At 31.6% G+C, this 14,785-nt stretch overlaps 2 protein-coding genes across 3 annotated transcripts; one reads left to right on the top strand and one right to left on the bottom strand.

Annotated features, from left to right (window-relative positions):
- The first annotated feature begins 17 nt into the window (after positions 1-17).
- Positions 18-7,410, top strand: LOC105675720 (uncharacterized). Of its 2 annotated transcripts, XM_012373060.2 has the most exons (12): positions 18-329; positions 595-992; positions 1,362-1,429; positions 1,674-1,902; positions 2,007-2,132; positions 2,221-2,697; positions 2,861-3,305; positions 3,692-5,503; positions 5,639-6,503; positions 6,649-6,775; positions 6,863-7,005; positions 7,189-7,410. In XM_012373060.2, exons 1-12 carry the CDS (start codon positions 274-276, stop codon positions 7,408-7,410), a joined length of 4,968 nt encoding a protein of 1,655 aa, XP_012228483.1. In that variant the 5' UTR covers positions 18-273. The 2 variants fall into 2 exon arrangements, with proteins under 2 accessions (XP_012228483.1, XP_012228485.1); XM_012373062.2 differs by lacking the exons at positions 18-329; positions 595-992; positions 1,362-1,429 and having other exon boundaries at positions 1,768-1,902; positions 1,990-2,132.
- On the bottom strand, positions 7,014-14,765 carry LOC105675817 (structural maintenance of chromosomes protein 1A-like). Its single transcript, XM_012373246.2, has 20 exons — positions 13,456-14,765; positions 13,073-13,193; positions 12,857-12,998; positions 12,586-12,764; positions 12,341-12,479; positions 11,792-12,232; positions 11,265-11,678; positions 10,968-11,179; positions 10,729-10,897; positions 10,516-10,659; positions 10,316-10,447; positions 10,160-10,225; positions 9,927-10,081; positions 9,747-9,844; positions 9,356-9,660; positions 8,994-9,248; positions 8,728-8,907; positions 8,451-8,629; positions 8,166-8,349; positions 7,014-8,109 (listed from the first exon to the last, which is right to left on the bottom strand). The coding sequence occupies exons 1-20, from the start codon at positions 13,565-13,567 to the stop codon at positions 8,044-8,046; spliced, it is 3,693 nt and encodes a 1,230-aa protein (XP_012228669.1). The 5' UTR covers positions 13,568-14,765; the 3' UTR covers positions 7,014-8,043.
- Positions 14,766-14,785: the final 20 nt, after the last annotated feature.

Below are 14,785 nucleotides of genomic sequence, written 5' to 3'. Positions count from 1 at the left end.
CATAAAGCTTTATGTATTATAATTATTATTATTAATTTTTGCCTAGTTAGAGTTGATTGCAGTCACATGTTATAAACAAAACAAAACCCTAATTTCAGTATAAATTAATTCAAAATTTCAGTCGTTTCGACATAACCTGTACATTTCAGTTACAATCTTTATAACCAATTATTCACAACGTTCTTTAAATTAACAAGTATTACACACACAAATTACAAATAAGTTTACTTCAACAATATATTTAGAATCATAGTTTATATCTCTGTTTCAAAAATGTCCAAAACTTTATTAAGGACTCCCAGCACACAAATGTTGCTGCCACGTACAAAGTAAACATTTTCTAAATATTTTTATAGAATTATACTCATTAAAATAATTACGATTATTAATGGAATTCTGTGTATATATAATTCTAATCTTCTATTAATTTTCTTTTCTCTCCATTATAAAAAATGCTTCCCTTTTTATTAGCTGAATAATCTCTATATTTATGTTTTTTATTTTTATTTAAAGATATTACTTGAATATTCATTAATCTGCATACATGTGGTAGGAAAAGTATAATTATTTATTAGATATTATTTTTTTTCAAAGGAAGTTGCAGAAATATTCAAGATTGAAGCCGTTTGGCTTTTGCTGCTCTATGGATCGCTTCAATTCATTCTCAAAATACAACCAACAAAAGCCACCCTATAAATCATCACTAACGGCAATATCTATGCACGAATGTCCGGTATCTAAGATGCAAGTGTCATTTTTCACACCACGGATTCTCCGAGAAAAAAGGAGATCAACCAAGATCAGAGTGTCAAACATAGGAGATCAGCAACAACTAAAGAGCGACGGATTAAATTACTTTCAAAGAAATAATCGTTCTGTAAAATGGCATCTAGAGGATGAGATTGCATTAGCCAAGCATATTTTTTGGACAGAAAAGCAAAGAGTTCACAAAAAAGCGAGCAACATGGCATTCATTATCGCAAGAAAGAAATGTTAGTATTATTTATGTTAATTCTTGGCATAAAAATACTGTAAAAGATGATGATATAATCATTTCTATAATAAATTTGAAAAATACGCTTTTTAATAAAGTCTTAAAATGTTTACTAATAAAAAAATAAAATAGACAAATGTAGACAAAATGACAACTTTCTTAGTGACATGCGAGAATGATTATATATTAAACATGTTATTACAAGGAAGGATTACATTAGAAGGAATAATATTAAAGACTTTTTGTGAATACGAAGAGAGTTTAATGTTTAAATCATCATAATATCAAACTAAAATAATTTGTCATTTTATATGTATAAATTTTTATATGTAAATTAATATTAACAAATAAATTTTATTTTTTTCAGTTAATCATATGAAAAACTTACTGGATCTCAAGTATCCTCGGTGGTACCAAGATTTTTCTCTGGATCAAGTATGATATACATGAATAGAATTGATCCCAAGTAGATTTTATTTTGACAAAAATTTAATTTAATGCTTGATAAGTAATTAAATTTAAATGACTGGTGAGCTTTTATCACACACACACACACACACACACACAAATTAAAATATTGTTGTGGCATCAAAATTTTTATTAAAAATTTTGTAGCAAATAAAGTCTGGTTTATATTTTAAAATTAAAGATTTTCACATTAAACTATTTAAATTTGCAGATAAAAAATTTAATGAATCTGGAAAATGTAATACACGCCGATTACAAAGAAAGGATAACAAATGGCACGCAAACAACATTGATGGCTATTGGTATCACTTCAACGTTCTTCAAGTTAAATCCGAATATTATAAAAGAGTTGCATAAATCAAGCGGATTGAATAGTGTCGATTTTCTACGAGAAATTTATAAGATTTTAACTGGAAATGATTTCTACGAGGAGAAATATAGTAAATTTAAATTTTTACTGATAAAATAAAAAATAGATTAATTTTTTAATGAAATTTGTGTGGAAAAATTACTCATAATAATAACAGAATTATTAAACTTGCAGAGAAATTTTACAATTGCAACGAGAGAATAATATTGTCAGCCATCGCGTTTCTGACATTGCCAGAAACAGTAAAGGAATTACATAGAAGACTACCAGCAGTAATCATGCCAAAATTGCCACTAAAACGTAAATTCCATCAATAATTATTAAACATTATTTGATTAATAACAAAATATAAATATTATTGTAGTCACAGTTATAATTTGTTTTTTAGCAAAACCAGTATATCTGGAAAGGCGAAGAAGCAGTTGTCCTTACAACGAAGAACTCTTTAAACGTTTTGATTGGGCTGCTTATCGAAATTCTTTGGAGAAATGGCGGAAACAATGCAAACTACTTACAATTCCGAAAGTGATATTGCCATTCAAGGAACAAGATCACCTTTTTGTTAGTAACAAAATACTGTCTCGAATTACAAAACGAGAAAAAAATAATGCTACTGAATATCTTGAAGAAATTAGAGCGAAACTGCAAAAGATTTCCGCTACCAAGTTTAATCAAACTAGTAAACATGATAATCTTGATATTGATAAACAAGTAAAATACAAAGATGAAGATTTTCTAGGAGAGAAAAATTTGGAAACAGGAGAATCAACTTTCGACATTTATCAACTAGATGATGACAAAAAATTCGATTTTATGATAAAGGATCTTCATAAAAAACTTGAAGCTGTGGAATACAAAGCTAGCGGTACAATATAATTATAAATTGTGATATAAATTATTGCAATTCTACTATAACGCTTAATCGAAAATAGAAAACGCAACAGAAAATAATTTTTATAAGTATTAAGAATGTTAAAAAAATTGGATTAAGCAATAATTTTTTTACTTGATTGTTTAAAAATCTTTAGGCGTGCTAAAACCGCTAGGAGCAAGCCAAAAATCCTGGTTGGGCGAGAAGACCGCTCTTTATACAATAACTGGTATATCCGAGGATCATCCTCCAACTTACGAAATTACTGGCGTAGTCTATGTGACACCCACCAACAGCGACGAGAGGTTCTTCGCTGTGCTACAACGCGACGAAAGATTTAAGAAGATCTTTCCTAGCGGAAGGGAAAATTTGTCCAAAAATTGGCAGGAGTGGCTGCAAAATGTTGATGAGGAGTTCAACCAGGTGCAGGAAAAAGCAGACGATTTGATCAAGAGTGTGCAGACTGTTACAAAATTTCTTAAACCCATCTGCGACAGTTGTTGCTCTTGTCGACAGACTAGAAAGACTCGTGAAAAATTGAGACAAACTAAGACGCCACATTTGCTGATCGACAATGTGGTGCAGGATGAAGGGAAAAATAAGTGAGTAATTTAATTGTAATAAATATGTATTGGATTGGATATCTCTCTTTTAGATCGATTTTAATTAATACTTTATTATATTCTCATTAGAACTTTTGTTGAATAGATTATAACTGTTAGCTATTTTAATATTAACATTAATATTTTTGAGTTATGAATTTTTATGTCTTTAAATTCTGCATCTTCTAACATCAGTATTTTTTTTTTGTGAATCGTTAAATTCTTAAACCACTTGGTCTTTCAACTTTGACATTTTTGAGTTCTGACATTTTCTAATTTTGTAATTGTAGGATAAATTTCTTGCTCAAAACAAAAATTCTAAAATTTGAAAACTAAAATTCTGAAAATTTATTTCTATAATTGCACAAAAATATTATTTGCAATAGATACAGTGTGACGTCGATAGCGATGCAATCTCCAGGACCGAGTCCAACAGGATCGCCGATCAATCTGTTAGAGGAAAATGCATCGCAGGATGAAATCAAGACGAATATCATCATTGACGGTGTCGCTTATGAAAATGGTGAAACTCAGTACTACATATCGGGTGTCCAAAAGGAAAAGATACACATACCGTCGCGAGTTCCATCAGTTCCTCCAGTATCTCAGCCAATCAGGAACATTCCACCTTGTGCATGTGCCATTCAGCAAATGATCAACAAGGATGCAAGTCCTTCCACTAGTAAAGACGACATTCCTTGGACGAAAGACGAAGGATTGTGTCCTGGGAAAAAATACAGACCAGACGAACCAGGCGCATATTCCTGTAAAATGTATCCTGGTGACAAATCCTGCAGACGCAATCCTTTTATGAAGGAGATAGTGCAAATAAAGAACAAGGAAAAAGAAAAAGAAGAAATAGAGAAAAGGAAAGAGAAAGCTGAAACTGTTGATGTAGTTAAAAAAGAGATTCAAGTTCCAAAAAAGAATGTAATAGAAAAGAAGAGGTTCATCCCTGATCCTGATTACCCCGCTTACGATAATCCTTGGGATATATCGCGCATTGCGCCATCAGCAGAAACAACAGTGGAAACAGACTATGAGACGAGCCTGAAATTGACTTCTCCAACATTGCCTGCTACCTCTGCGCCATTAAGAATGCACGAAAGACAAAAAGATATATTAAGTAAGGAATTGAAAGAAGCTAAAAATGATTCTTTGAATAAGGAAACTAATAAGAAAAATCCTAAAATCTCCTTGAAACCATCAAAGAATGTTCAAGAAAAAAGGAACAAAAAAAAGGGAAACTTGAAAAATACAAAGAAGAGGAGAAACAAATCATCGAAGAACATTACAGCCAAGAGTGAGTCAAAATTAGCAACTAAAATTTTCAAATCGACGCGAATAAACAAAACGAAGAAGAATAAGCAACAAACAAAGTCGCTCTATGATTTTCCCTACAATTCCGAGGAGAGTCGGAAGCAAGAAATGGCAAGGTTAAAAAATATGTTCAAGTTTCCTGCGGGAGTCCTAGATGACATTCAACCGGTTCTTCCGAACGAATTGTCAGAAGAGCAAAGAGAAGAGACTGGCAATTCTCTGATCGATGAAGAAGAGAGTCGTATCGAGAAGAGACCCTGCTGCTGGAGAACGAGATCGGAACAAGAGCTTCCAGCGAAGAAAACCCTGGCTTATCTTTGTGAACCGGATTATCCTCTGGAAACGATGCCAGTTCGTCCTGGAGGCCGACCGTGTCACTGCAGGGAGAACAGGAGCAAAAAGAAGATTCTTGTGAGTGGTGTGGTGGAAAAGAAAATAGACGGGATGAGAGTTGAAGAGCCAAATTTGGAAGAGGAGAACAGAGTCATCGACGGTGTTGTTTACGTCACGCCATCTCCCAGTCCACGAAGAAGCGACGAATATGTTCCAGAATATGATCTTCTCGACTCACCGTACGATATGTGCATTGGCGAAACTACAGACGAACGATTAAAGTTGATCGAAAAATATTCCGGGCCTAAGAGCCTGGTGAAAAGAATACAGAAGAAGCCCAAATCGTGCAACTGTACCGATGACGTGAAAAAAGACAATCAGAAGAATGACATTGAAGAAGCTCGGCGGAAGTTGATAGAGTCCAAATCACCAGAGGAGAGATGGAGAGTGGCGTTGAAGGATGCGGCATTGATGGACCATTTTACGCAGCGCGAGGATAATGCTCCCTGCTGGACGTCCTGCAAGAAGTTTGCTCGAAGTATCAGGTTAATAAGAAAAAATAATTAGATATAATACAGTCATAATTATTGATATTAAAAAAAAAAAACATTTTACCTTATAACTTTTAATTTCCAATATCGACAAATTTCCATTATAAAACGTCATATGAATTATTGTAGACCTCGCAGATTAAAAGTGATGAAACCCGTGTGCGAATGCAAAAACGAAAGAAAGATCCTGGAGCGAAATGAAGAAAGAGCCAAGTGGAAAGCGCGTCAACAAAAACTGAAGGCGTTGAAGAAGCAACCTTTTATGCCCATTGTCGACATCTCGAGACCCATGGTGAAGGACACGATATTCACCTTATCAGAAGTGAAAAAAAACGCGGACGACATCGAATACCATATATCAGATGTAGCAGAAACTGTTTCTATGTCATCGCCTCAGCAGGCAGTCGATGGTCTAAAGATGTCCACGCCGTTGCACACACCAGAACCGAGCAAGGAAGATATTTTACAAGCTGCTGTACATCGTCATTGGTCGCCGATGAACATTCCTCCGGGTCCGTTGCCGAGGAAAGACGCTGCCTTGAAGGCAGAAATCGATCGCAGAAAGAAGGCCAGGGATGAAGCGTTCAGATTGATTTATGAGAATAAAAGTGAACAAGTTGCACCCTATGCGACGCACCAAGAAATATACGACGAAGAGAAATTGAAGGAAATTGAGCAGAGTCAAAAGACGAAAGAAAGCCACACAAGTGTCACGAAGGAAGTGTCTAAAGCGCCGAAGGCATTGCATTCACTTGGCAAAAAGATTAGCAGCAAAATAGAATATGAAAAAGACGTATTACATAAAGAAATTAGTAGTAAAATAATTGACGAAAAGAAGCAATATCCTGAAGTTACTGGCGAAGTTTATCAGCGAGATAATGCATCATATAAACAAATAATCGAGAAGACCAGAGAGAAGATCGATGATAATACAACTGGCGATGGCGATAAAAAGCTTAAAGATAGCAAGTTTAATCTTAGAACGATAATAAAGGTACTTTCATCGATCTTAATCTGATAATTACAAAATGTCGGTTTTAATCAATTTATCTGCAAATAAATGATAATATCAGTATCAATTGGATTATATGTAAAAATTTTATATGTACGTAATATAAAATATAACTTGTATATTTCAGGCTGAATTGAAGAAAATGGATGTGGAAGGCTATGCATTCGCCAAGTTGCCGAAATGTTATTTAATGCCGCAGCTTCAGGATTGGATCATGTACAGAAAAGGCATAGTTTTTTCGGAAACTGACAAAAGTATTTTGATCGCAAAATTAAGATGCTAATTTCTTATCGCTTCTTATTTTTCTTTATCCAGTTATTGGTTCTTTTTTGTTTCCACAGAAAAATTAATGCAAAAGAGCGTTGTCACTTGGCAATTGTTGGATAAGTTAAGAATGCCGAAGTTCGAGGTACCGTCGTTGAATATGACAAGGCATCAGCTAAAAAGTTTGTCCTATAGTCAAGCCAAGGAGATAAAAAAGAAGGTCGACTATCAATATTAACAACCATTTTTAATACTTGCGAATTTAAGTACAGAAATCATATATCTTAAAATTATAATTTTCTAACTATGATTGATAAAATATGTAATTATAAGTATCAATTTTCAATATTTTTAAATTAATGATTTTTCTATTTGATTAATTATTAATATGCTCTTTGAACAGATTGAAGAAAAGAGAGCAATTTTCCAGAGCGGAGTACGTAAAGAACGTGTTTCTTACGCCCGTTCTATGTGGAATACCATGGAATTCGGAAAATTCCCTTCTACATTGTTCAAGAGAGCTTATTTCACATACATGCCCAGCAAAGAAGCCGATGGACATGTGTACAAGCCATGGCTGACTTCAGAACTTTGTAAACCAAATCCTGATTTTAGTTGCTATTAATAAATGTTAAGAATTACACAAGTATTTATATAATGAATTAAATATAAATAATTTAGAGACAGAACTGCAATAGACTGCATTGACCTGCACCTCGTTTGTTACTTGCAACTATAAATCAGAGTTACTATATTTGTACAAACAACAGCAATTGAAACAATGCAATTGACACAGTTTTGTCTTACAAATTGCATTGACATGTAATAAATTAAAAAAAAATTATATATAAATACTACATATAAATTATACAATATAAAATATAATAATTTAGCCATTTTAACATAGGGGTTATTTATGAAAATAATAATTGTTTGGTTAATGGCACATGTAACAATTTCACGACGATAAAAAATAAAATTAAAACTGAAATAAAAATTAAAATTGATAATATTCTATCGTCACCAATATCACACACAGATCAACCATAATTTAAAAAAAATTATATACATATAAAATACAATATAAAATATAATAATTTAGCCATTTTAACATAAATTATTTATAAAAGTAATAATTGTTAATAATGGCACATGTCAATTTCACGAAATAAAACTAAAATTGAAATAAAAATTAAAACTGACAAATATTCTGTCGTCACCCCAACCTATCGATAATAAAAATAAAAAAATGTTTCTATTAACAGCTAGAATATTTATCCAATGAAATGGAAAATACTTTACTCTCGGTACATTCTGCGTCAGGCTGAAATAAAAATTAAAATGTATTTCGTGATGAAATAGCATATCTTATCAACTTACCTCAGTAGTAACTCCTATAAGTGCATCGGAATGAGAAAACAGTGATTTATTCAACGTTATCATGATAACTTTTATATCATCCGATTTCAAGTAAGATCGAATAAAATGAATAAAGTTTTCAATATTTATTTGATCCAATGTCGCATCGCTTTCGTCCATAATGAAAAACGGTGATGGCTTATAACTGGAAATAAAAATGCATTAAAATCATATTCTTTTGGAAATCAATTTTGACTTTCGGCTATTAGCCACAGCCGAAACATCGTACAAAGAATTAAAATGTACCATTGAATTGCGAATTGTAATGCCAGACTAGCGAGTGATTTTTCTCCACCCGATAGATTTGACATTGGCTGAAAGAGTTTAAACGGCGGTATACAGCTATAATGTACACCACCTGCGTACGATTCCTCAGTATTATCTGATACTAGAAGTGCTAGAGCCGATTTTTCTTTGACCAAATCCTGCATAAAAATGTAAACACAATATGAAATAACAATTATAATATACATAAAAACAATCTTTCAAATAAATGGTATAATAAGCGTATTTAAGTACGAACTTTGTATATAGGCTCTACTGCAGCAGCAACGCATTGTAAACAATTCATAAATAAACTTTGTCTTTCATTTTTTACTTCATTTAATTCTCTTTCAGTACGAAGAGCTCTCTGACGCAACGTTTTAAGTTTCTTGTTTAAACTTGATATATGTTTCTTTATTGGATCTATCTTCTCATGAACCTATACGTTTATTCACATTCGTATAAAACTGTTTTTTTTTTTTAAATTATTATACAAACTATACAAAATTTTTAAATGTTATATACCTTAAGATTGGGTTTTACTATGGTTTTAATTTGATTTTGAATCTCCGTAAGTTTTTCATCAAGCTGTACAATGATATTTTGCAAACCTTCTTTTGTACTATCACGGAGATTTTTGGGAAAAAGTGAAAAATTAATCATTACTGATATATCCCATTCATTCGACGATTCCGCGTTTGAAGCAGGACTAGAATTGCTTAGAAACTTTTCTAGTCTACCGTGTGATGTCTTCGCTATTGGAACAGTAATACCTTCCATCTGTGAAAATCATGACATTGTTAAACGCACTGACTAAATCAATATTTAATGTTTAACATTTACGTCAAGTATTTTAGAATAGACATGTTCTTTAAAATTTTACAAACCTTGCATTCTCTAAGTATAGCATTGCATTCTGCCTTCTTCTTATCTATTTGTGTTTGTATAGCAATGTGAGCTTTCTGATTTTCTAGATATAACTTTGTTATATCACGAAGTTCTGAATTATATTTCTTCAAGCTTTCTGTTATATTCTTTAAATCGTTTTCTTTCTTTACATAAGTCATCTTTAATTTCGATAATTTAACTTCTTCTTGTTCAATTTCACTATTTATTATTGTTTCTTGCTGTTGCGCGTTATTCAACTCTTCCTCAGCTTTTTTCAAAGCACGTTTCCATTTCAAAATTGGAGCTATTCACGCAAAATTTACAAGTATACGTAAAAACATTGTAAAACATAAAAAATGATACATTCAGAAACACGATCCAAAAATATACCTTTTGTATCGCGTTCGTTTTCGAAAGATAATTGAGTCGTGATAAGACCGTATTGCTTCTCAAGGTTTATTCGCTTCTCTTCCTCTTCTCTATAAATCCTGAAAAAATTGATTTGTTTTCTTAAAACTTCGTAAAACTTATTTTTTATTATATACTTAATATTTAAAGGTTTAAACATACAGCAGTTTATTTTCATAGTAGCTGATATCCGGTATATTAATATCTTCACAAAAATCAGCAAAAATTTCATTTCTAATTGTATCAATATGTTCCTGTATGCTTTTAATATTTTGATTTGTTTCTTGCATATTATGTTGAATTTCCGATATTGTCGACTAGAAATTAAACAAATAATAAAAAAAATATTCTTGCAATAAAAATTTCAAAAAAACTGGTTATTTTTAAGTACTCACATTTGACAAAGATAGATTTTGAGCGTGCTGTTGCAATATTTCATTAATTTCCTTAATTTTACTTTCCTGTAAAAATACAAGAGATCCGTGTACTCATATGATAGTGCATATATTTAAATCGACAGCATATGAGTTGTTTCTGCCATAATTACTTACAGAATCTTTTATATCTTGTTTGACCTCTAGAATTTGGAAAAAAATTCCTTCAATTTCTTCCTTTAGTATATTAAGATCAGATCGCATGAGTGAGATGTTCGGCAGCTTGTTAAGTTCCTTCATTAAATCTTCCTACAAAAATAATATTTAAAATATTACATACAATAATTCACTGCATAATTCTATAAAAGATTTGCAACCTTCTGTTTCTCCAATGCGAATGTATCCCGTGCTCCCTCATACTCCCTCTGCTTCATCCATTGTTCCGCTTTTGAAATTAAATCGGCCTCTCCTCCAGATATCAGACCATCTTTACGATAAAAACATCCATTCAATGAAACACACTGAAACATAGTAAATATGTAATAGTACAGTAGATAAAAATTAAATATTTCAAAAATAATTATTATTACATCGTAAGCGTTGTGTTTGTCGATTTCATATGCCATTCTTCTTGCATCGTCGGCGGTCTCACAAACTAAAACGTTTTTGGTAACAAATAAAACTGCCTTCGCTATTTCCGCACGTGTAACATTTAGCACATCGAATAATAATTTAACATTCTTCGGTTCCTTTATATCACTATAATATAAATGATATTATGAAACTATTTATTACGATAAAATGGTTTTTTCTCTAAAAATTAACTTACCGTAAGTTTTCCTTCAAATGAACCGGTTTAATTGAATCAAGTGGTAAAAATGTTTCAGCAGCTAGTTTTTGCTGTTTTAGATATTGAATACACTGGATCGCTGTATGTGTAGTATCAACGATAATAGCGTCTATATTTTTACCAAAAACTTTAATCACAGGAACATAGTACCGTCGATGTATAGGCCTACATAACTGAGATAATCGGCCATGCTAAAAAGCGAAATATACATTAATTTTTTATACACAATAATTATTATTACTACTATCTGGGTTGTAATGACAATAAAAATTATACCACGCCAGAAAATTGTTTCAAATTTTTGATTATTTCTACTTTTTTCTTTTCTTGCGAACTGATATCAGCTTGGCCAAGCTCTTTGGAAATATTTGCAATATCGTTGCTCAATTTTATCGATGTAGTTTTTATTGTGTTAATTTCCTTGATTAACTCCTTTCTGTCTTTTATCTTACTCTCTAAAGTTCTTTTGAATTTGGCGTCTGAATCTTGGAGTCCTTGGAGACACTTTTCAAGATTATCCTTCTTAAATGTGTCTCGCTTTATTTTGTCCTCCAGTTCCTGCTTAATCCTATTTTCGTTTTCGAATTTAATGCGATCTGGTTCTTGATTACGCATCAATCTATTTATTTGCTCTACAAAATCCTTCGCTCGGTATTCAACTTCGCTTTTCAATTCGCAATAATGTTTAACCTTAGATAATTTTTGTGTTAGTCAAGTTTCTTTTATAAACAAAGTTTTATTATAAAATAAGAGAAACACAAATCTATTTATATAATATCTTAGGTTTTGAATTGATATAGTACCTGGGAATTGGTGAGTTCTATGTCCTGTGATGCTTCTTTCATCTTTTTCAATTTTTTGTTTATCTGTTTTAATTCATCTTTTAATTCTTGAATGATTTTGATGTTATTATCACGTGCTTCATTCCCATTGTTCAGGCAAGCGTGAGCGTGATCACGGTGTTTTTGCCAATATAAAACAGTTGTTAAATGCCTAACGTGATTATTTTTGCAGTTTTGAATAACATTGTCCAATTCTTGAATGTCTTTTTCGATAGCTTCCACAGAATTGGATAATGACTTAAATTGTGAATTATGTTGTTCTAATAAAGACATCACATTATTCTTGTCAAATAGACGTTGCTCTATTTGTAATTTTTTCTCTCTTTTCTTATTTTGTAAGGTGTCAACTGCCTTCTTAATAAGAAGTAATTGAACTAATTGCAGTTGTGTTTTTATTTCAATCTATAATGTGTAGAAATTCTTTATAAATATTGCCATTGAATAAAAAAAATAAAAGCAACTTCTGAAAAAATTTTATATAAATTGAAAATAAATATATAGCAAACATACGTATTGTTCCTGCAATTCTGAATATTTGTCTGCTTCTTCTGCTTCCGCAATAGTACATTTCTTTTGCATCAATAATTGTTTTTTCATTTGAAATGTATAATGTATTTTCATTTTCAATTCCTGATTCTTTTCCATTAATCTACCATAATATTAAAGATATAAAAATCATAATTTAAAAAAAACTTAATAAATTTACTAAATTTTATATAATAAAATTTGTATCATCCATTGAAGTAAAAATATACCTCGTGTAAATGCCTTCGTAAGAGTTTGAACCACTAATCATTTCAAACATTACAGTCAGCTCTTTTGGCAGTTTTGTTGCCAAACATTCGATGTAGCCTTGAGGCATAAAAAAATTGCCCAAGTTTATATCCAAGCCAAATTTTTTGAGTTCAGCCATATAAAAATTATGTGTGACAATCTGTGATACAATAAAATAAAAAATAAATCAGTCATACAATACAAATAATTTTTAAAAATTTCAAAATATAATTAAACACAAAATTGTAGTACCTCGCCATCTATATCATATTGACTGTCTTCATTATGTATTATCCTTGTGAAACTTTTTTCTTTATTTATTATTGTTTCTTCATTTATTGTGATACTTTTTTCTTCATTATTGTTTTCCGTGAAGACTATTTTTACGTAGGTACTGTAACATAAGTAAAAATCAATTAAGCATGACAAAAAAATTAATTAAAAAATAACGTAAAATATCCTTAATACCCTTCCGTTCTTGGCGTTCTAATAATAGCTCCATGAACGAGGTCACTGAGGCATTTAACACGCAAAGCATCTGGCTTCTCTCCCAAAACAAATCTTACTCCATCCATAATATTTGATTTTCCTAAAATATCATACGCAAGCTTCTATGTATTTTAAATAGAATATAAATGCAATATAAAAAAAAATGCAGAAATTATATAAAATTTTTCTTAATTCCATTAATTAAACATCTAAACGTCTTATAAATAAACAAATTTTACAAATAACATTTATTTGCTAAAAACGTCTTATAAATAAACAAATTACTTTTATTTGATAAAAATAAAAAATTAAAAAAAATTATTTCAAATAACCTACACGCTACAGACAATACAAAATCTTACCAGATCCATTTGGACCGATAATTGTTGTAAGTGATGGGAAGGGAGTAATTGTTACCTGTCCCCGAATTGACTTAAAATTACAAAGGGTGATAGCATTTAAGGAAACCGGCATTTTCAAAGTAGAATATTTACTAAAAGCGAAAAGCACAGTGATGCACAGTGACCGTTACAAAAATCGTTATAAAACCGTTACAGCTTAATAATTTTGAAATATTAGTGTGCCAAACACAGCGCAGCGCAGTGGTGCCAAGAAGCTCACGTGGCTTACACGCACCAATCACGTAATGGCTTACATGCACTGTATGCTGTATGATGTCCAATCAAACATACTAAAGTGAGCCTTGAAGGAGTGGAAGGTGGTCCACTGTGAAAAAGAGAGAGCTATATTGACTAGAACACTAATAGCGTTTTCGATTATACAGGATTTGAACGACCCAGGGTTGGTTAATGACGTCATTGCAACCTCTCCACCAATGAAAGACTTGCATTTATAGTAAAATAGTGATTGATCAACCCTGGGTCGTTCAAATCCTGTATAATCGAAAACGCTATAAAGATGTAGGTATTCTCACGTCTGCGCCATTTTCGCTCCATTCCCCCACTCCTTGCCCTCTCGCCTAATCACCATAAACTTCTTAGCTCAGCGAGGGCGAGCTAAGAAGCTAAAAGGGAGAGAGGGCAAGGAGTGGAAAAATGGAGCGAAAATGGCGCAGACGTGAGAATACTCACGTTTATAGTGTCTTATATTGACCAGGGACATCTGTCTCATGTCTATTTTAGTTTTTAATATTCTCACTATACACAGTAGTAAATGTAGAAGGAAGACAGATGTGTGTGTATTCTCGGCTACTATTGCATAATACTATATTTATATATAACATTATACATATATTATACATATATATAATAAATATAAAGACGTCTAAAGACGTTCTAAAAACGTCCTAAATAAGGTATCTTTAGGACATTCTAAAAACATTTTAAAATTGATATCTTTAGGATGTTCTAAAAATATCCTAAAAAAAGACATCATTTTAAAATTTTTTTAACGATTGGCATTTTTAATTTTGTAACATTTTACAAGCATTCTTTTAACATTGTCACGTAAAAAATCATTTTCTATAGATACGTGATGTTAAAATATTTTATTAATAAATATCATAAAATTTTATGAAAGGCTGTAAGTCTCAGAAAAGATTTTGCGTGGAGTGAAACTCAGGAAAGCATTTTTGTTATCAAGACGCGCGCAACGTCACTTCATAAACCGGTTTAGTAGAAAGGAGACGCAAAACGTATGTCCGCTCGCTTCTACAAACCGAAAGCCGAGCGC

The sequence above is a fragment of the Linepithema humile genome, chromosome 7, assembly GCF_040581485.1.
Source record: "Linepithema humile isolate Giens D197 chromosome 7, Lhum_UNIL_v1.0, whole genome shotgun sequence".
In the NCBI taxonomy this organism is placed as follows: Eukaryota; Metazoa; Arthropoda; class Insecta; order Hymenoptera; family Formicidae; genus Linepithema; species Linepithema humile.
Note: the sequence above shows the minus strand (reverse complement) of the source record. Positions and strands in the feature narration are given on the sequence as shown.